The sequence below is a fragment of the Parasteatoda tepidariorum genome, chromosome 2 (assembly GCF_982258835.1).
Source record: "Parasteatoda tepidariorum strain Cologne lab strain chromosome 2, Ptep-v5.0, whole genome shotgun sequence".
Lineage (NCBI taxonomy): Eukaryota > Metazoa > Arthropoda > Arachnida > Araneae > Theridiidae > Parasteatoda > Parasteatoda tepidariorum.
This window is the reverse complement of record NC_141756.1, coordinates 23,789,468-23,812,210: the sequence shown is the minus strand read 5'-3', so window position 1 is coordinate 23,812,210 and position 22,743 is coordinate 23,789,468. Positions and strand designations below refer to the sequence as shown.

Below are 22,743 nucleotides of genomic sequence, written 5' to 3'. Positions count from 1 at the left end.
TTTCTTTTCTTTCTTTTTTTTTTTTTTTTTTTTTACAAAAATATTCCTTTCAAAAGAGTTTAAGTATTAGCATTGAACAAAGAGAGCTGATACATTGAACAAGAGAGCTGATACATTGAACAATATTCCTGAATTCTACAAGTTTAAAAATATAAATAATACAAGAAGTTTTGTTTCTATACAAATTATGTCATTCGTGATGCAATGGAAAGCAAAAAGCTTTTTTTTTAAAAAATGCCATTTTATGCATCTCTTTACCTGGAATATATTCATCGTAAATATCTGAATTGCATACATTTTTGATTATTCAAAACTTACTATATTAATGAGCAACATAAGTTTATGATTATATAACATTTATGAATAACATTAATGCAATTCTAACTAATATGCATTAAATGAATATGAAAGTCCCAAAAATAAATATGCTAGATCACGAACTCATGGTAGCAACAGTTTCTAATAACCATCTTCTTGGAAACAGAGATTTAACTACATATAGTAAGAAAAATGTTTCTTATAAAATTGAGCATATCCAAAAGATTTAATTTACAACAAACTTTTATCAAGCTGATATAATTAGAAATAACATATAGCAGCAGTTAAATTCTAACATCAAAGCATTAGCAAACTACACGTTTAAATACAATATTAGATAGCCATTCATTAAAGACTATATATAATAGAAAAATTATTATAACAGTTAGCCATGTAGTTTTCTACAGGAAAAACACTACTTTATGATTCTTCATTGAGAAAAAAATCCTATTTATGATATGTGTCATAAAATACTACATGTCTCAAAAATGGCTGACACTTTGAAAAGTGATTAAAGATAAATAGAAAGAGAAAGCAATGTAGCCTTTATTGCACATTGATTAGGTAACCAGAAATTTATTTCCACTGTGTCTCAAAATTAGCAACAAAGTTTCTCAACAGATGGGACTGCTAAATGTTTCCCCCCCTTTCATTCTTTATTTTCCCGACACCAGGACCTTTTAATCATTATTACAATAAGTTTAAAATATTGTAATAACAAACATGTTATATTTTGTTTCAGCTATTACAACACCTTTTAATTTTCTAAAAAGAAAGTTGCTTTAATAAACATTTATTTTCTTCTAAAATCTTATAATTTTTTTATGATCTTACACAAATGGTCGCACTGCTCTAATTAGAAGACTTTAAAGAACAATATTTTAATGTTATCACACAATAATTAGAATATATTCATATAAAAGAGATATGTTTAAATATAGTAAATCCATTGTGTGAATTAAATGTTCTTCAAGGCTGATAAAAAATATTTTAAAAAAATGGCATATAATTATAACTTTATTCTGACAAATGACTAACATAGTGCACAGGATAATGAAACCATGGCATCAAACCCTGATTCAGTTATAAAAGTTCAATAACATATTTAGTATTCAAAGAATAAATATGCAAAAATATTTTCTTAGCCAATGCAAAAGTAATAAAAAATTTTCTCTTTAATTTCTATTTGTTCCATGAAGATTTTTAATTATGAAGTAGAAATGTGCGTAATAAACATGTAAGTTATAAATTTTTTATTTTATAAAATAATTGAAAAGTATTAGAAAACTGTAAAAAGATTACTTCAAAACTTTCACTAAAAAATTATGACATAAAAGTTCGAACAACAAGTGGTCTGATTTTGCCGAATTTCAATTCTTGTTTGTAGTTATATTTTTTATTTGTTCATCAACACATGTCTGACCAACTAGTTCAACATGGTGGGTCAATTAGAGCACAGAATTCTGTAATTCAAGCCATGGCTAAACTTTATAGTGTAAATACCAATACATTTTAATAAGAACATTTAAAACATTAAAGTACAGAAATTTTTTTATATTCATTGTTCCTATAAAAAACCTAGTAACACAAGCTTTTAAATATTAATAGAATACACAGACTATTACTAAATAGTAAATAATGCAAAAAAAAAAAAAGGAATGTGGAACAACAACAGAACAAATTATCAGTTTTTCAAACACAAGGATGCAATGGTTCTGGGTTTAACTTTAAATATGCTAATTAATTAGTGCAGATGTTATTTAAAAGAATGTTATTAGACACCCAAACATAATATTTCTGAATAAAAAATGTCTTTTTCTTTACACACTACAGCTATTAAAGACTTCTAAACCAAAGAGTTCAAAGTAATAAAAGAAAATTTTGAATAAGTGGGCCCAGGCACAACTTAGTATCAAATTCAATATTTTGCACCCTATATGATGTCAGGTTAATTAATGAGTCATGCTTTTTAGGATCAGTTCATGTTTCCGATTATTTTAAAAAAAGAAACTACCAAGTGACAGTAAGATCTTCTAACTTATTTGTCTTGTTATTTCCTTTTACAAAAACTTAACATTGTTTAGAATCAATGCATTAATTAGTGACATCAATGCATGTCACTAATTAATGCATTAATCCCATAAATAGTGACAAGACAATTAGTAACTAGGCCTTAAAAGTTGACATGAAATCAGGAAAATAAAATATGAAAATGAATTACAATGCTGATACTGAAAATATATTACATGCAAATGACTTGAGTATCAAATATATTATGCCCTTGAATATTTCTCATGTAAAAAAAAAAAAAAAGAGTTTCAACAAAAACTCAGAGATTCTGTATAACAAGATAATAAGAAACTTAAATATTTACAAGAGTTTTTCAAAGGAAATTACAGACTTTATCCAAAAATTGTGAAGGATATCGAGAACAGATTTCATGTCCAGCTGTTTCAAACCCATAGAACTTTGCTTTAGGAAAGTACTTCAAAATTAAATCCTCATCTTCAATGCTGAAAAAATAAATAAAAAAATAAGCAGGAATCAAAAATATTTGGTCTGAACTAATAACTACATAGTAATATCTTCTAAGAGTATATATATATAGACACACACAAAATAATAACGCAAAGAAAACAAAAGAATTAAAAGAAAAAATTACTTCGAATGATTTAAAAAAAAAAAACAATTCATTAAAAATCAAATTAAAAGTGCAAAGATATAATTTCTTTATAAACCCACACGACTATAGCAACAAAAATTAGTGCTTTGTGATTTTGTATTAATACAGTTAAAGCGAAATATATTAACACAACAGTATAATAATAACTATTGAATAGCCAAAAGCAAAATATATCAAAACTATATAATATTTACTATCATACAATACTATATACTGTGTTGATATTAATTTCGCCATGTCAAATACAATGTAAAAAAATGCTAAAAAATTTATTTTATGTTTTCTTTTGCTATTGCAAAGCTTTTTCTCATCCTTTGCTTCAGAATTTGTATTAAAATCACTGTATAATAGGAAAATCGAATTTAAAAAAAAAGAAAGGCTTATGCTAACATATGAGATATGAATGTATATAAATAAAAATGAATTTTCAATTTAAAAAAATTATATTTTAGCTTTCAAAAGGCTGTAGTCAGAATCTGAATGAAATTTGGTTAAAAATTTTCAATAAAGAAAACAAAAATTTATAATTTAGTATCGAAACAGAATAAACAATTTTGCCTTCTAAAACAGAGTAAAACTAATGTTAACCCACTTTATAATTTGTTATCCTCAAATTACGACAAATTTAAAACTAACACAGCACCAGTCAACTTCGTTTTGCACTTAAATTATCTATTTCAATTTATGACACCAAGGGCAATACAAAATATTGTAAAAGATTTGAGGATCGTGTTAAGTCAAAAAGCTTTGCACATTGTGTGCTAAAAATAATAACCAGTGACATGACCTAGTTTCTATGTAAAATTGAAAGTCAACACTGTGTTAAAAAATATTCTCAACTAAAATTCTTAGGAAAAATTAATTGGCAAAACAGTGATCCAACTTTAAAAATGGTTATTAATTAATCATTGCACACAGAAATGTATATTATTCAAATTTATAATTATTTAGAATTATTAACTGTATAGTTTTATTAATGAAAAGCTTTGAGAAAAATTTACAGAATTATTAAAACTTTTTAGTGCTATCCGTCTCAATCTAACAAATTGAAGCCCTTATTTACCATTTTTATAAAAATATATCATACTTTTCAATTTTTACTTTTTATACAATCATAAAATATTTGCTACAGGGCTGAACTTTCCATCTAAAAATTGCCAGAAAGTGTTTAAAACTGTCATAAACATAGGATGATAGTTCTGAAATTGAACATATGACAACAAGTTTTTTTTTTGGTACAATTATTATTTTCGATTTTATATCATTGAAATGAAAAGATTTTGCTTTGTACATATATAATAGTAGAGGATGTTAACCTGATTTATCCGAGATTAAACTTTTACATTTAAAGTTTCATATCACATTGTCTTTTGATACTAAAGAATGATGGCATTCAAAATTCATCTTCTATAATTAAAGGATTTCCTTAAAACAACTGAACTATAGAGCTTCCAACAGATCTTCTGTTTGCATATGCTGGTCTAGATTTAATGTAAATTTATGCAGTAAAATATTTTTTGGGAGGCATTTAACTATAAATATATGTTAAATTGTATCAGAAAAGTGGAAACATATAACCACCTTAAACATTGCTCCTAAATGCTAGCAAAAAACTGAAAAGAAACATTTATACCAACATATAAATGCTTTTTTTTTCCTTTTTCTTTTTTAAAGATTCTTGAGCGGTTTCGTGTTTATCAAAAATCAATGCTCGTAAAAATGTGCAAACAAAAATAACAAAGATAGTGCAAAAAAATTAATCTGAAATTAAAGATGACAGTGGAGAGAGGTGGACTTTTAAGAGGATGCTATATCGCAAACGAAACCCTATATGGCAAATTCTCTTTTAACTACATAAAAATATAAATAAGCCCTCCCTCATTAGACATGGATATCAACCAATTAGACATGGATGCCACGCGCCATTGACCACAGCCGGCCAGGGGGTCTACCTTTCTGCATGTAAAATGGCTTGTGCCTACGTGTGGCTCGACAGACTCCTCGGACGGGGTCATTTAAATCTATCCCTCCTTATCTCCCCATCTGCTGACCAGACGAGTGGTCCTCTCGCCGTTCAAACCCCCTTCCTCTAGCGTCCACCATGTAAAAGGGAGCGACCACAAACGATTTGTAGCTTACAAATTATCAATTTGTAATTGTGGGATATCTATTTCACTGAGGAAAGCAAAAGCAGCCTGCTCTCAGCCTAAAGTGCTCGACTTTGCTTGCGGGTCATTGGGCTACCGAAGTGGGGGTGCCACCCCCTCCACAGAGGATCAAAATTGTGATGGCATGTCTTCCGATCATCCTTAGGGATGTTTCTCAGACGTCGCCAATAGCCCATTGTGCAGTTCTAGTGCGACGTAAATGAACTACTACTACTACTAGATTTTAAACTATTTACAACTTTGCGAGGCTGCTCTCGCCGTTACAGTTTAACCAGGACCAATACAGCACACGCTCGGTCCCTACGCAGACTGATCCAAGTGGTCACCCACCCGCACACTGACCGCAGTCAGTAATGCTTGACTTCGGTGATCTGCTGGGAACCGTGTCTTAACGATCAGTCCACCGCAGGACAGTTTAAAATCAAATGTCTATAAAAAGTAAGTTTAGGTTCACCTAGAGTAAGCTATGAAGTTTCAAATGCTGAAAAGCAATTTTTAAAACATAAAAATGCAAACAAATTATGACAGGATTAATAAATTCACACTGTGGGTAAGTTATCCTGCAATAAATTGTCTGCAATTTTGAAAACATTATTCAACTTTGAAATTTCCTCCTTTACCTAAGGTTAATCAGGACTCCCTTTTCTCTAAACTATAAAATAGCAATGAAAATGAAACAGAATTTGCCATGAAAAGTTTCTCTTGCGGTAAGGCATTCTTTTGAGAAAATGAAATTAATATACTCACACAGTGAAGTTTGATTGACATCCATAAATAAAAAGTGCATCCCCATCAAATACTTTATCGTTAGGAAATATACAAATGGGTGGGCTTTGAACAGCTTTTAAAACACATTTTAAATCAGCTAGGGGTTTAAATCCATTCTCCTTCTTTTTCATGGGAAATTCTATTTTGCCAATCACTTCTAAATCCTCATCTGGAATCATCTGAACATAAAATAGACAAATAAATAAATAAAATGCAACAAAATTATAAATACAATGTTCATTGTGATGAACCTCATGAACAGTGGTTAAGGCATCACAGTGCTCTTCCTAAGCAATCCCTCCTGGCTTTGATACGCCCTGCTTGTCCTTTTTACCATGTTTATATAAACTTGCCTTCGCGTATGTCTGTCCGGGTGGAATTTTGTAATCGATTTTAAACTAACTTCCCGACTAGCTACAAACTTCAAATTTGGCACATAGTTCAGAATTGGATGACAATGCATGAAAATGAAGAGAAAAAAGACATACAAAGTAAAATAAAATTAAAAAAATAAAAAAATTTTGAGATTGTCGTTTGTTGTCGATTCCATTATTTCAAATTAGTATTACATGTCAGGTGAAAAGATTTTTATTGTCGGAGTATTTTTATTGGCTGAAAAATCACGTGGTAGGATCCAGTTTTTCCTCATTCATTTCCGGATTGTTTTGGTTGTCATCAGCATAAAACTAATGAAAGTCGTAAAGGTATTGTTTTTCTATAAAAATTTTTGTATCCCTAATTTAAAATGAAAGTTCTATTATTTTAGTAGTGGTCTTGTAGTAGTCTTGACTACTCTTGACTAAGAAAAATAATCTAAATAAAAATATATATTTTTAAAAACCACGTTTTTTGTAGTGAAGAATAATAATTGAAAAGTAATAATTTTTAAAAAATATAAAATAAAAAAATTATAATTTAAAATAAAAAAATTCAAAATAAAAAATAATATTTTTAAAAACCACGTTTTTGTAGTGGAGAATAATAATTAAAAAAAAATTGAAAAACGTGGGGCGCATGAAATACATAACAGTATACATGCACATACATATACACATTTTCTTACTTATACACATGCACAGCCACATATACATATGCATATACACAAACATATTCCACATCCACATTCAGATACAATTACAGATATACCATACACATATTCTCAAGAGCACACATACACACACTATAACATTACTGTTATGTATTTCATGCGCCCCACGTTTTTCGTTTTCCAATTTTTTTTAAAATTATTATTCTCCACTACAAAAACGTGGTTTTTAAAAATATTATTTTTTATTTTGAATTTTTATAAAAATAAGCTTGCCCCTTAAAACACCGCCTTTTTATTCATATTCTATTTAAACAAAATTAATTCGCTGTTTAAATAATAATTTTACACTGGTAAAATTATCTGTATTCATAGGTTTAATTCTGATCACTTATGTCGGGATTATTCTCAACTGATTAAAGTTTCTTTTTTTTGGAGTGTATTGATGAATTTTTTAAGTGATTTTAAATTTTAAAATTATTTTTAATATTTTTTTTTTCCTTTCATAATTCATGATGCATTAAATACTTTTCATAGCTTTTCAAATTGATATAAATAAATCATTATTATTATTAAATAAATTAATGTAAATGAAAGAACCAAACCATGCATGAAGATACATTTATGTTTCCCCCCCCCCTCTCTAATAATATATTCACAAATTAAAAAATACCAACAAAAAAAACGTACATAAATATTATGATATACATTCCTGATAACAATAAAAAATAATAAATATTTGAAAACAATTCTCCAAAAATAATTTCAAGCTTCAAAGACTTACAGGCACTGTGCGGTAAATGCATTCTCTCAGCTTTTGATTTAGAGATGCCTCAGTGTCCGCATTTGTGGAATGTTCAAAACAATCTATCTGCTCTTCAATCATTGCACCAAAAATGTAATATAGCTCAGGCACAGGCTCTTTGGGGCTAACATCTTCAATCACAATCTTCTCAACTCTTTCCGGCTGTAATTGAAACAAAATAATTAATCTGTTGGTTTTTATTACATTTATGTAAATAAATTCATATACAATTGGAACTTGTTTCCTTAACCCTGTAAAATTCAGTAAGAAGTATACTTCCCAACAAATTCATTAGTTTTTAAATGTTAATGGGAATCTTTTTCCCATCTATGGCCATCTGTTGATGATTTCAGAAAATAGAAAAAATATCCACATTTATGCAAACAAATCATTTTCAATGGCAACAGCAAAAGTTAATGAGGGACGAAGAGAGGGTGACACTGGGGAGCTATTTTCTTTTTATTATGCTTTCATTTATTTGATCATCTCTCATTTGTATTTATAAATGCAGAATTCATAAACTTTGCAATTTATAAACAAAGAAGTTAGATGTTACATTTGAAAAAATTATTTATATTATGTATGGTGCCAATTAAGTAAATTTATTTTATATATATTATAATGGTTTGAAATTTGAATTTTTGCTTGTATTTGGATATAGTACATTGAGTAAAAAAACAGGAAATTATTGAATTAATAGTAAACAAATTAAGGCCGAAAATAGGATAAAAGGTAATTAAATTAAGGGGAATGAGGTCATTAAGGAAAGTGGTAGTACAAAGATATCGTGGGATATCAATAGCCCAATAGATTCAAAAGGTCACAAAGTGTGAGGTTTGAACAAATTAGACAAATTGGTATCACCAAATTTGGAATAAGGGTGAAAAGTAAAAATTAATCAAAATCAAAGATTAAAAGATAAACAAGATAATGACATGCTATATCCAAATATAAATAAATCATTTAGAACAATTTATTGATGCTTCCAAATAGAAATAAAACAAATACCCATGACAATGATTAAAAGTACTCACCACATACTGGAGAAATAAAAAAACCACCATCATGATATGAGAGACAAGGAATACACACATTTCTTTAAACTGAGCACAACATTTAATTAAGAACAAATTCACAATTTAGTAAGACATATCTTTTAATACATTTTGTAAAACAAGAAAGGCATCGAATTAGAAATGGGTGACAAGAGAATTAAAAAAAAAAAAGTCATGCATAAAAATAAAATATAAGAGAACGAGAAATTTAACTGTAGAAAAAGATAAATATAGAAAGAAAGCTTAGAGGGTCTTTAATGTTAAAGGAAATTAAAGGTATAAATGTAGATATTTAATTTACAGAAATTAATTATTGCAGATTTAATTAAAATTAAAGGCTAAGAAAAGGATGTAAAAAATAAATTCCCTCTATATGGACCAAAGTCCGCATCTCGGAGAAAGAAAGAAGAGGGTACACCTTGGTGTAAACAGCAAGCATGCACAAGAGAGAATTGTAAAAGTGTTAAAACATCTTAAAAAATTCGTTAACTTGTGTAGAACCAGAAAAGTGATAGCCAATAAAATTAAAAGAGGAGGAGAGTTTGGATTGGTTAAGTTAGCCCTCCTTAAAAAAATAAATGAAGAAAAAAGAAAGGCAGGATTAGAGGGGTATTTGTCACCTCAGGAGAGGCAATGATCGTATGACCAGTGAGGAAGGTCGAACAGAAAGTTATAATAAATTTAAACTGCTATATAAAAAAAGGAAATAAAGGTTTGAGAAAATTAAAAGATTAGATATAAATAAAAGATTAAATTATTACATTACACAAAGTGTAAATGTGACATTAGAGTTTATAGCTAATTCTTAAGAGTATGTAAAATTTTGAAAGCTAAAATGGCCCAATAAGGAGTTATTTAAAATTATTGATAGAGTTTTATTAGTAAATGAATAATCATCTGAATCCAAGCTGTAAAATATTTTGCAAAAATTAATATTTTAATAATAATGATGTTAAGAAAATTTAATCACGTTGCAATAGAATTTTTATTAGCAATAATAGTAATAAATGCTAGGGACACATTTATAGTGAACCTGAATGGCTATTTACTGTTACTATGAATTTAAAAATTGATCTATTTCCTATTTAGTTGAAGGAATTTTGTTTTTTTCCCTTCAAAAACAAAAATTCCCTGACCCCATAAAAGGGAAACAAGCTGGTCAAAACAAGGTTCTCGAGGTGCATACTAGTTGTATGATTAAGCATTTATAAACGTTATTTATTGAGTCTTGAAAACAAAATTAATATATTAAAGGAAAAAAATACAAATATGAAAAACATATTTATCATCAAGAGTACGATCTCTGTCAAGGTGTCAGAAAAATGATATACAATCATGTTTTATCTAGTAGTCAGTAGAAAACAATAATAGAGAAAAAGATAAACCACAACAATAAATAAATAAATGCATGTGTAATATAGTATATGTTTGCACAAAAAGTAAAAAATAATTGATACTTACTTAACACACATATTCTTTTTACAAAAATAGAAAGTTAAAAAATAGTTAATAAAATCATTATCAAAATCTTATTTCACAGAATATAAAAGAGGTTAATGCTTGGTTCTTTAAAGTAAAAATAAAATTGTCAGTCTTTAACTTAAATAACTCACATTTTGATGATTTTTAAAAAAAATAATTACTTGTATATAACACGTGAAATATAATATAAAAACATTTAATAGATTACAAAAAGGGCAGAAGAAAATAAATTAGGATTAAAACTAAAAATATAGATTAGCTATACATACAGCAATTAGAGCCAATTCCATAGCTGCTAACCCTCCCATGCTATGGCCAATAAATGAAGCTTTGGATATCTTGTGCGTATCCATGAAGTGTTTAACATCCACTGTGATGGCGTTGAAATTGAACAAATCACTTTTTTCACTATCCCCATGATTTCTTGCATCTAATGCATAAACCTAGAACATTAGACTGTTAATATAGAATAAGAGAAAAATTATTAACAACTTATCTAAGAACAATGCTACTAAGATTAGACCTTTTTTAAATTTTTGTGAGAAACATTTCTGTAAAATAAGCAAATGATATTTTCATATGAATAAAAAAAACCTAGAATTTAGACAAATAAAAATTTGGATTGTTTAAAAACACATATCATGTATTTCTAAGACAGCAAGTTTCGTCCACAGTGGAAAAAAACAGTATGGAAAAAATAAGTATCTTCCAACCTAAGTGGAAGAAATTAAACTTTTCTTAAAAAAAAAAAAAATCTTAAAACAGTTTTTTAAACAGCTTATAATTGCAATTTAATTTATGTTTAAATAAGTAAAATCTAAAAAGCAATAATTGGAAAGAGAAATAAAGTTTTTAAGAAATTAAAATAAATGTAGTATATTATGTAAATGAGAATAGTAAAAGAATAATTAAAAACTATAATATCTTATTCTAATTTTCAAGTGTAGCAATAACTCCCTTTTTTTTAAAAAAAAAGAAGAAGAAAAAATCATTCAGATTTATGGTGAAATCGGCACAAATACAGCACATAAAAAAAATAACAAAATTAAATGTGACATTTAAAACTCACAAGTCCTAATATCATAATGAATGTATCAGGATATTAAAAACCACAAGAAAACAGTAGTTGTAAATGCAAAAAAAAAAAAATTGAAACGTCATTTGTATTTAACTTAAAATCGACAAAGATAAAACAAGTCAAAAAGTGATTTAATGAATTCGAAATTCGCACACCGTAATATTGCACATGTTTATTTTTTATTTTTAACTTTCCAAATTTTGTAGCAATAATAATAATTGAAAAAGCGATCGATAAACAGCACAAATTCACAATGGGATCTGCGCAAATTGAGCACATCAAAAAGTGATGACTTAAATTTTTGAGACATTTTCTTATTTTTTAAAAATAAATATTATTTTTAGAAGCTCCCGTAGGTCACATCTAAATAGTTGGTGGGCTGCGTGTGGGACGTGGGACACAGATTGCGCACCTAAATTTTAGACATTCTAATGGTTAAAAGGTTATATAGTCGTAAGAAATTTCAATTTACGTTCACTTATTGACTTCTCCAAAACACGACAGCTCATGTAATGCAAGGACAAGAATTTGAAGTTATAACCATTTACAAGAATAATAGTATGGTATGTAAATTATGTTATTAAAAAATACTATAAACAATTTCAAATCTAAAATAAAACATGAACATTAAAATAAAAAACTTAAATCATTATTACCAAACGCTTTGTAGAATCAGCTAATTTTTGCTGAATTGAAGACCATCTTTCCTTTGAACGTGTGATTCCATGCAGTAAAATAACAGGAGGACTGTTAGATTCATCATGATCTGAAGGTTTGAAGACATCAAATGCCAATTTCACTGGTTGAATTCTAAAAATAATTAAAACATTGTAAACAAATGCTAAATCAAAATAATTTAATTTCTTTGTAAACTAATCTCTAAATAAAGTTGAATTTTGGTATAATGAATCGAATATAATGTGAATATGTGTTTGAAGTGAACCCTTTTAGTGGTATTCCTATTTAAATGACATTATTTTACACAATTATAGTGGACAGTCAAAAAATTGATAATTCTTTAATAGTAGACTCTTCATTTCCTCAGTTTTTTTCTTTTCTTTTATAATTTCTCTAACTTTAAATTTGAAGGAGTTGTGATTTCTAATGAGGACAAGCTGTATGTTGTATCATATTTTACTCTTACATACTCTTCACTTATAAACAATGAAAAACAAGTTGCTAAGCAGCAAATACTGACCATTTACTTAACTTCATCCTTTAGGTTAAAGAAGGACAAAAAATTTTGGCAACTTTATTTCAAAAATGAAATCAGCATTAATAATTCAGAATTTTTTTAGGGAAAAATGCAGATTAGAAAGGACTGAATTATTTACTAATTACTGAACAATATTGGTGTACTGTAATTAAATTAAATAGTAATCAAATGAAAATTGCAAATCCTTTCCCTAAAATGGAAAAATGATTACTTCCTTTTAAATATTTTACTTATTATCTGTTCAATCAGTTAATAATTTACAAACAAGTCATGTTCTCTATTCTACAGTGCAAATAAAAAAACATTGTAAGTGCTTCATAGCAGATTTCGAGAAAAATGGCTTGACAACTATATTCTTTCTATTGCTATGAATGCTAAAATAGAATTTAAAAAAAACTGATAAAACAAAATTTAATTTTGATAAAAATAGTTTGCAATAAGTAGCTTATCACACAAAATTATCAAATACATAAAAATCTTAATTTTGAATTTTTGTCGCACGTGTTGATTTTTCTTTTGTATGCTTAATCACTTTTCTTTTTTAACAAGATTGACACATGCTAAAAAAAATAGTTTGTAAAATAATATTGATGTTTTGAACTGCTGATTATAGTGGACTTACTACTGAGTCTTTACATAGTTTACCATAACAGTGCTCAACTGTATAACATATTTACACCACAGTAAGCAAACTAAATCTATAAAAGAGAATTTTCAACAATCTCCCAAATCAAAATTTTCAATTTTAAGAAATTTAAGCATAAATTGTAAAAAATCTTAAAGTGGTCTTATACAAACTTATATTTATCCAAAATTACTAACTGCATATTTTTATTTTTTTAAGGCTTAGAGGGAGGGGGATATGTAGAATTTTTAAAACATATCAAAGCAGTATTTTTAGAATCTAATAAAAGAAAACTATATTTTATGCCTAATTCAAACAGTCAAACATTGAAAAAAAAAAGCAATTAGAGCAATAAAACCTCACCAAAAAAAAAAAAAAAAAAGAAAGAAACAATTAAAAGAAATGAAAATTAAATCTTCAAAAAGAGAAGGATCTAAGCTTGATGCAGTTCGATATGAAATTTATTCTGGTAAGAAATTTTTTTACATTGAATTATTAGTAAAAGTTTAGAGCAGAATTTAAAAACAAGATCAAAGTGATTCATTGAAAGAAAAAAAAATAGCAATATTAAGAAGAGTACATGTTTTAGAACATTAAATGCAGTCTCCTTATAATATATTAATTCAGGAAAAAAATAATAATAAAGGTTTTAAAATTGATTTTTAATAAAATTTTGAAATTTATTAACAACACTTTTTGCACTTTTAAATTACTAATAAATAATTAAATATGAATTCAGTTTCAACCATTTTTAATTTAACATTTTTATAAACATCATCACTGCCTTCTACTAAAATAAATGCTGCTGAAGAAACTCTTATGCTACCTCTTTTTATTTTTTAAACACAGTTCACATGTTACCTTTATAATTAATAAAACTAATGAAGTTAATATACTATTATGATTAACAGCATTGGAAAATAATGAAATTTTAAGTGTAAACAAATTAGTCAAAAACCAACTAAAATTTGTAAATTTTTAGATGAATAATAAATATAACTTTTTATGATTATGCACTGTTTATTTGCATTTCATCTATACAAACTTGTGAATTTTTCAAGCTTCTAGCAGAAATTTTTTATTAGAGTTTTTAAAAATCAGTCACCATAATTGAAATTGTTCAACAAAAACTTTGTTTATATAATTGGAACACAAGGTTTATTTAATTTATATTCATAAAAGACTATATGTATAGTTTATGCTCGTAGATACATTTCATAATTAGCTTCTGATATTTTCTTTCGCTTTTTCATGCATCGAAAATATATAAAATAATGCATCTTAAATCTAATAAATTTTAAAGTTAATGAACTGCTTAACAAATGAGTAATTTATTCCTAAAACCGAGAAAAGAAAGTAAACATGTTTAAAAGTTAATTTACACAAAATTTGCAAATGTAAATTAAATGGTTTAATAAATCGTTGAATAACAAATCAATTTATTTCAAACAAGATATTAAGATAAGTATATATGGTTAAATGAAATCTAAATCAAAAGCTCATTAAAGTAGATAATTGGCGGTAAATTTAATCTCTGTTTCGCACTTGAGTTTGGATTGGTTCCGATTTATTCAAATTATCCATCATTTCTTTTAGAAGAAGATATTTGGTATAAAAATTAATCCTAGAAAGTCAATTACAGAGAAATTATGTTATAAATTAAAGAAATACTTACTCTGTCATGCTGATTCCCTTAAACTATGTAAACACAAATCATACACATAAATAGGATTACCGTATTAATTACTCTTGGGTTTTGGACGCCAATACTCAACAGAACACGCCAACAGGTCATTACCATGCCAAAACAAGTGGGTGAGTAACATCGTTCGTAAAGGTAGAAGATAAGGAGACGGATTGAACTCAAAAGTTCAAAAAAAGTCGAATAAAAATATGTATTTCTTTTGTGGTTGAGGTGAAATTTGATTACATTTTGATGTTACTTAAGAATTATAATTCACACAATGTAATTAAAATACAATTTAATCAGTGCCGTTCCTGGCGGGTATGCAGCGAATGCCCCGCACGCAGGCGCCCAATTTAAGGGGCTCCAAATTCAACGATTCTAAAAAAATCAAATTATTAAAAATCAAATTATAGCAAAGCTGTAAACTTTGATTACAGGAAGAAACAGTAAACTAATATAAGAAGTAACTTCTACACTTTGCTTCTACACTGGAATTTATGACCTATATTGTACGTTAATAGTCAATTAATAGTCGTTAATAGTCAATATTGTAGTTATTTGATGTCGAAAATAAATTTTTTGTCATATTTTTTCGTTGTTTTATTTTATTACGCCCATTTTCATAATCAAACACTTACACTAAAGTGACTTTAGTCTTTAAGGAAACTATTCAGTTTAAACCTCAAACTAAAAATGATTATGAAAATTGGCCTTATCATCAGAATTTAAGCATAGTATATAGGGGCGCACAAAATTATTCTTGCACGCAGGCGTTCGCCACCCCAGGAACGGCACTGAATTTAATGCTCAAAAGAAAAAAAAATTAAAGGTTGTTAATAATTTTGCTGTTTAGTTATAAAATTGGACATAAAAATGCATGGTAAAATAACAGATTTTTTTTTTTTTTTTTTTTTTTTTTGCATTTGAAAAAAAAAGGCACTTCACTTTGTTTCCGTAATGATGTTTATTTTCCTTGGTCTAATAAAATTAAGAAATTATCTAAAAATTATAAGAACATTTCACACTTGAAATGTCATTATTTTTAAATTTTAAATACTGCTAATCATAATAATATATTAACTTCATTAGTTTTAGAAAGTATAAAGGCAATATTTGAACTGTGTTTAAAAAATAAAATGTGCTAGCACAAGAGTTTCCTTATTGGCATTCATCTAATGTAATATATATATATATATATATATATATATATATATATATATATATATATATATATATATATATATATATATATATATATATATATATATATATATATATATATATATATATATATATATATATATATATATATATATATATATATGTATAATAGTCGATACTGAATTCATTCACTTTTAATTTTTCTACTTTATTATCCATTCGTAATTATTACCATAAGGCTTGCCACAGGCTACTAAAAAAATGCAAAAAGTAGTGTCAATAAAATTCAAAATTTTATTAAAAGATATTGAAAGTAACAACATTTTCCAGCAATTTTTTTTTCTCCAGTTTAAAATTGAACTTACACCTGAGGAATGATTTTGCTTTAAATATTAAAAATTTGAAATGTAAGTCATAGTGGAAGTTATGATTGAATAATTAAACAAAATAATAAATAAACAATAAGAAATTCAGTTACTATCGCTTTTTGCATTTTTTGTCGCATCCTGTACCATGCATTGCATTATTAACCCCTTAACGCACAGATTTTTCAAAAAAAACAGCCAAAAAAAGTCAATTTTTTTTTACAGTTAAAAAATTGATTCCGCTCCTGGTTCAACTTTTCTTTCGGTGGACAATTTTGATACACTGCGCTTTTGTTCCATGGAAAAAGGTTATATTTTATTCTTGAATAAATAAGTGTCATAGCTTACAATCCGATGTAAATGATAAATATCAATAAAACGATTTTTTACCTTAGCTTTCACATTATTATTTTCAATTCTCGATTATATTCGAATGTGAAAAATTATAGCATCATAAAATACAACGCCGCTCGAATTATCTCGCGTGTGCACAGTTTGGCCTGTTTAGCGGGCGCGGTTTCATATGTTGTTATTATTGTTTTTTAGTGATAGCAAAAATAAGGCATTAACAGGCCTGGAAAATTTTTTGAAGTAATAGCAAAAGTGATATAAATTTACATGTTTTAAGCATTCAATAACTATCAAATTTGAAAGAAATATATATGAGCCTAAAAAATAACTCGGGAATAATTTCGTAATTCATAAATGACGGATAAATTTAAGCATTTTTCAACAGTCTTTAAAATTTTTAGCTACCACTCATTTGTTTTTTCCAGGTCGTGGGAACATTGATTAATATTTTTAAAAAAATTTCAATGAAAAAATACTGTTTTCCTCTACATATAAATAATTTAAACAGATATTTTAAAGGTTAAATAATTAAAAAAAATGGTTATATTCTTAAGTTGTGATAAAAAGTTGATGAAAATTCGATTTGTTTAAAAAATGTTTGCTTCAGTTTCTGCACTAGACTGGAAAATAAAATTTCGCATAAACCTTGAATGTTGTAATTTATTATCTTTAAAGAGATTTTTGCTTCTTATTGATTAACACTTTTTACCTTTTTATGATCTCATGGCATTACAGAAGAGCAAATTAGTGTTGTCGTTTATAATATGAATATTTATGTTTGTATATGTCACTATAAATAACCGAAATTGGTGGTTGTTGACATCCGCCGGTGAATACTGACTATCGCATAGTTACTTTGGTAAATGTCCGATATATATACTGGGTCTAGTTAAGTGCTACTGCTCGGTAAACATTTGCCCGGTATACCCTACACTGATGTTTTTTTTTTTTATTTTTTTTTTATTTTTTTTTTTTTTTAAGGTTCAAGGCCACTGCCCGGTACTCCTAACACTGATATTTCTCTTAATCTATCCTCAGCAGATATTTAAATATCGAATAAATGTAATAATATCAACGAATAAATTAATATCTGATCGGATATAACGAGTATTTCGGACATTCAGTAAAGTATCTATGTGATTGTTGACATTAACCAGTGAAAGTCAACATTCTCATGATTTCGGTCATTCACGGTTGCATATACATCTAGTAGTACATAAAATACCGATTTTTAAAATAGAAATAATTAAAGTTCATAATGTCGAAAGTTTAAGATTCAAATATGTTTGAACTTTTTAAAAAATTATTACTTTTAATTCTTAATAAATGTTTTTCTTCTATTTTTATAAGAATTTAAAAGAAAATTTAAAAATTGTCGTAGCGTACTGGTTTTTGAATAATTTAAATCTCATTTCTAGATGAGTACTAATATTATATTTATTTTGCATCGATATCGAACTCGTGAAAATGTCGCCATTTTCTCCTGATTGCGTGAATAACTTTAAAACAGTGATCGCACGATTTTTAAGATAGCGTGCAAATTCTTTTTCCAAAAAGGAAAGGAACAAAAGATTTAGTCTAGATTATGAGCTACGGAAATGAAAAAACGAAGAAAAATTTCCCTTTTCTCATTTTTTTTCTTCAAGTTCCTTTTCGTGTAGAATCTGAAACAAAAATAATAAAAGTTAGAAGGTTTTTCGTGATTTTCGGAGTTAATGGTTTAGCAAAATGCTTGAAGCTGAATCAAGGTGTTCACAGTCTGGAAAAATTCAAAAAGTGGTGACAAATGTTTTACGAAGTTTTTGCAGAGTTTTTAAACTTTAATTTCAAGTTAATTTTAGAAATTCAGTTGGGTATTTGTGACACAGATATTTACAAATGCTTCTGCTCGATAATGATTAGTTAAAGTATTTCGTTTTCTTTTTCCATCAGTTCTTAAATTTTTCTGGAATGCAGGACTGTGAACTACTGCGGTTTTTGCAAAATCTCTTATAGAATGGTAAACAATTAAAAATTAAAGCTTTTGGAATAGTTGGTAATTTTGCCAACATTTTAAGAGGAGTCAGCATTTTAAGTATAAAATAAGATACATGTTTATGGCATATATCAATAGTAATACTAAAACTGACATTTTGCGATGTACCTTTTCTAAGAAATTACTTATGATATTGCTTTGAAATTTTTTTGGGGATATTTGAGATTATACCAGTTGCAATGTCTTAGAGTTAACAGGAATATTTTCTGAATTATGAAAAAATTTTGATTAAACTTTTTAAAAAATTAAAAGTTTACAGTTCATAATTTAAAAAAAAAATTCTGCTAAAGATATGTATTAACAGTTTTCACAGTGTAAACAGGTATATGCAAATATTCTGTGAAATAAAGCTGAAGCAATATCTTATTTGAATGCTGAGAAAAGGTACATCGAAAAAGGTCAGTTTTAGCATTATTAGTATTTACCTTACTGACACCCCTAAAAGCTCTTAACGTGGAACAAAGTAAAGTTCATCCGGAACACAGAAATGGAACGAAGTTCACAGAAATGGAACAAAGTAAAGTTCATCCGTAGAGGAGTCAATTTTTGAATTATTTACATACATGCATTGGCATGTAAAAAATAATTTTAAATAAAATTTACAAAACAAGGAGTCATACATTAAAATAAAAACTTAGCTTTTACTAGATGAAATTTGCCCAAAAAGGCGAATAAAGTTGTCAGCCCTGGGAATGTGACCAGCCTTTGAACCTATTAACGTTAAGTCACAGAAAAAGGTTTATATGTGAAAGCAATCTATATATATACATATATATATATATAAAATAGTTGCAAGCATTTGCTTCAAAGGTCGCAGCGTTGAAGCGAAAATAAAATGGCGTTAGGAGGATTAAGACATTTTTCGCCTATTTGTGAGTGAAACGAGACATTTTAATTATCCGAACATATTAACAATTTAAGCACTTATTTTCAGTTATAAAACTTAACGCTGTGATACTTAAAAGCTAAATATGTTTTGAGTTTCAAATCAAATTAAAAGCCGGTTTCATAGTTAAACGTATTAAAGGCCACGGCATGTTAATTTTCGATAGGATTCTGCGATTACTTTTGTTAAGATTTAGAAGAAGTAGATATTATTTGCAGTTTTATAACCAATTAAGTTTTTAAAAATCACTGTGAGTTCAATTAGGATCCAAATAACAATTTTTACTTTATTATTAAATATAATGGATAGAAGTATCTGCAAAAAAATGTTTTTTTCTTCCTGGAAAGGAATTTTCTTTAAGGACGTTGGATACAAGAGGGTTAAAAGACAAAGAAATGATTTAAAAAAAATTTTTTCGGCTGATAAGTCATAAATTTATAATAATTATGCTCGATTTTTGAATGAAACTCTCCAAAAGTAAGATCTTTATCCTTAAACTCGGAACTTAGAGGCGTTTGTGGCTCGAAAATGAGACTTTCAAACATGTGATTTTTTTTATTGGAGTTATTAAAACGTTTTGGGGATTACAAACATTTCAAAATAGTTTTTTGATTAATTTTGCTACAGTTTCTTAAGTTTTTTAATCTCAGTATAAACCCTGACATTCGCAATAAATCTTCTAATATATTGGAAACATTGCTGCGAGCTCTTTTAGAAGATTTTTTATAAATAAATTTATAGAAATAAAAAAAGAGATTTTAAATTTAAGTAAGCACAGCTGTATATAGGGTTATATATATGTGGGAAAAAAAATGGTAGCGAAGCCTGAAAGCATTTTTGTCGGGTGAGTCAGTTTAACAAATTTTTATTTAGTGTCTTTTTAAAAGGACTACTTTTTCTTTTATATATAATTAAAAAAAAAAAAGTGGTAACACAAGTGTTGCTTTCTTGGGATTCTTGTAGAAACAAGATAATTCTGCACATGATAACCATTTAATGTGAAGTATTACACCTTTGAATGAGTTACCCACTTGGAACCACCATTACTGCTAACTATGATTTCACCGTCGAGATAAACATCAAGCTCTCCACGTCAAATAAATGCTATGATGGCTTCAGAAATCAACTAAAATCTTGACTTTTTAGGTTAAAATCAAAAATTAATATCTATGAAATATTAACTCGATTGCTGGGCAATAACCAAGTTACATGAAGAAAAAAAAATATTGATCATTGAACGGAAAATCTTAGTCAAAGTATTTGGTGTTGACCATGAGAATAATAGCGGGAGATCTTCGTTCAACTTCTGAATTTATCAAAAGAACAAGCAACCTGATATTGTTAAAGGCATAAAATGTAATAGACTACGATGGCTCAGACATAATTTCCAATCTGATAACACAAGCCCAGTTATGAAAAAGCTCACCTTTACTAATCCCATGGTAAACAAAAACGGAGAAAGACCACCAGTCAGGCGGTAGAGTAGGACTTACATATCAGTGAACGTATTACCCTTTTGTTAAAGATAGTGAGAATATTCGACTATTAATGCATGTTTATACTGTAAAATGCTAAATATCTTTTCATGAAAAAAATTAAGAAATTCGATTTGGTGCTTGCTTTTTTATTCATAATAATTAGTTTTCTTTTCGTTATGCTACTTTTTTTTATAACTTTTATTGATTAAGGACTTAAAAAATAGCCAAATAATTAAAATCTATATTACTACTTTTTTTCGAAAAAATAAAATAAATTAATAAAGAATGTTGTTCAAGATTGACTAAATTATATAAAAAAAAATAAATAAATAAAAATTGCTGAATTTCCACAACAGAAACAATCAATTAACTTTCTAAATAATAATGATCAAGTTTGGTATGCATATTTCTAAGCTGAGATATACTATTAACTGCAATACCAAATACTAGTTTCTATTGGATATCTTTTATTTAAAAAAAGCCCTATCTAAAATATTACAATGAAATTTCATATACTGTTTTAAATAGTAATTATTAGAATTTGGTCCCCAAATCTTATGACAGATTTCAAATCTTATAACAGATGACCTTAGTTAATGTTATCTAAATATTAAACAATTCTTCTAGCATATATATAATAATAAATAGATAATAATTATTAAACTCACCTTATAGTCACTAAAAGCTTTTCTTCTGGATGAATCGGACAACTGTTCTTGGATGTGATAGGAGGCCTCATAGCCTGCAAGTGCTCCTGTGTTCCAAATGTTTCTCTCGACGTTTGGTTTTTTAACTCATTGTGTTGAGTGTAATAATGGCCAAATATATGGCGCTTATCCGTTAAAGGATGACGCATTAGTCTTTGAAATTTTTTTTCTTTTCTTCTTTTGCGAACTAAAAGAGCTAAAATTGCTATTATTTCTATCTCTTGCATTTTTACAAATAAGAACAATATATTACAAAATAAACTAAAATATTTTCCCGTTTAGAGTGAGAAGGTAAGGAAACGTTTCGCGCCGATTCGTGGTTGAAAGTAATAAAATTTGGAGGTGTAAGATTACTGTCTCCCTCAAATAGTAATATGTTTCGTCCAGATGTGCCACAAAGAGGAAATATCCAGACTTCCTATTTGTCTTGTTTACTTATTTAAAACCCTCTCAGGACTGCGTGAAGTCCACCTCCAGTGGATCCCTTCTCACGCTGGGGTCCTGGCCGTGATATCGCCGAAGGGGACAGAAGAAACTTTGATGAGTCCAAATTCACTCAGATTCATGGAACTGGCATCGAAAAAGAAAAAAGGAGACATTGTTTCCTGGCTCGTACCCCCCAAACATCACTGGTACCAGAGCACCCGTCCAGGAGGTGCACTCAACGTACAACCGCAATGAAGTCTCTTTCTTTCGAGGGTAGTGTTAAAATCTTCCCAAACTGCCCCAGGTGCCACAACATGCAGGCTTCTCCCCAACATATCCCGGACTGGACAAGAGGGACATTCTAGAAAACCCATTTTTGGTGACCGACTTCCTCCGGGTCATGA

At 27.8% G+C, this 22,743-nt stretch overlaps 1 protein-coding gene across 2 annotated transcripts; it reads right to left on the bottom strand.

Moving 5' to 3' along the window:
• On the bottom strand, positions 1-22,442 carry LOC107455285 (uncharacterized). Of its 2 annotated transcripts, none has more exons than XM_087157016.1 (6): positions 21,875-22,442; positions 12,059-12,212; positions 10,594-10,767; positions 7,767-7,949; positions 5,917-6,116; positions 1-2,831 (listed from the first exon to the last, which is right to left on the bottom strand). In XM_087157016.1, exons 1-6 carry the CDS (start codon positions 22,138-22,140, stop codon positions 2,702-2,704), a joined length of 1,107 nt encoding a protein of 368 aa, XP_087013142.1. In that variant the 5' UTR covers positions 22,141-22,442; the 3' UTR covers positions 1-2,701. The 2 variants fall into 2 exon arrangements, with proteins under 2 accessions (XP_087013142.1, XP_087013143.1); XM_087157017.1 differs by lacking the exon at positions 21,875-22,442 and adding an exon at positions 14,919-15,061.
• Between the last annotated feature and the right edge of the window lie 301 nt (positions 22,443-22,743).

Bases quoted from the DNA above. Each gene is read 5' to 3' on its own strand.
- LOC107455285 (XM_087157016.1), bottom strand. From the start codon at position 22,140: ATGCAAGAGATAGAAATAATAGCAATTTTAGCTCTTTTAGTTCGCAAA. The intron at 10,768-12,058 runs GTAATAATGATT...CTAATGTTCTAG, and splicing joins CTGATTCTACAAAGCGTTTG to GTTTATGCATTAGATGCAAG. The intron at 7,950-10,593 runs GTATGTATAGCT...TTTCAATTACAG, and splicing joins TGGAATTGGCTCTAATTGCT to CCGGAAAGAGTTGAGAAGAT.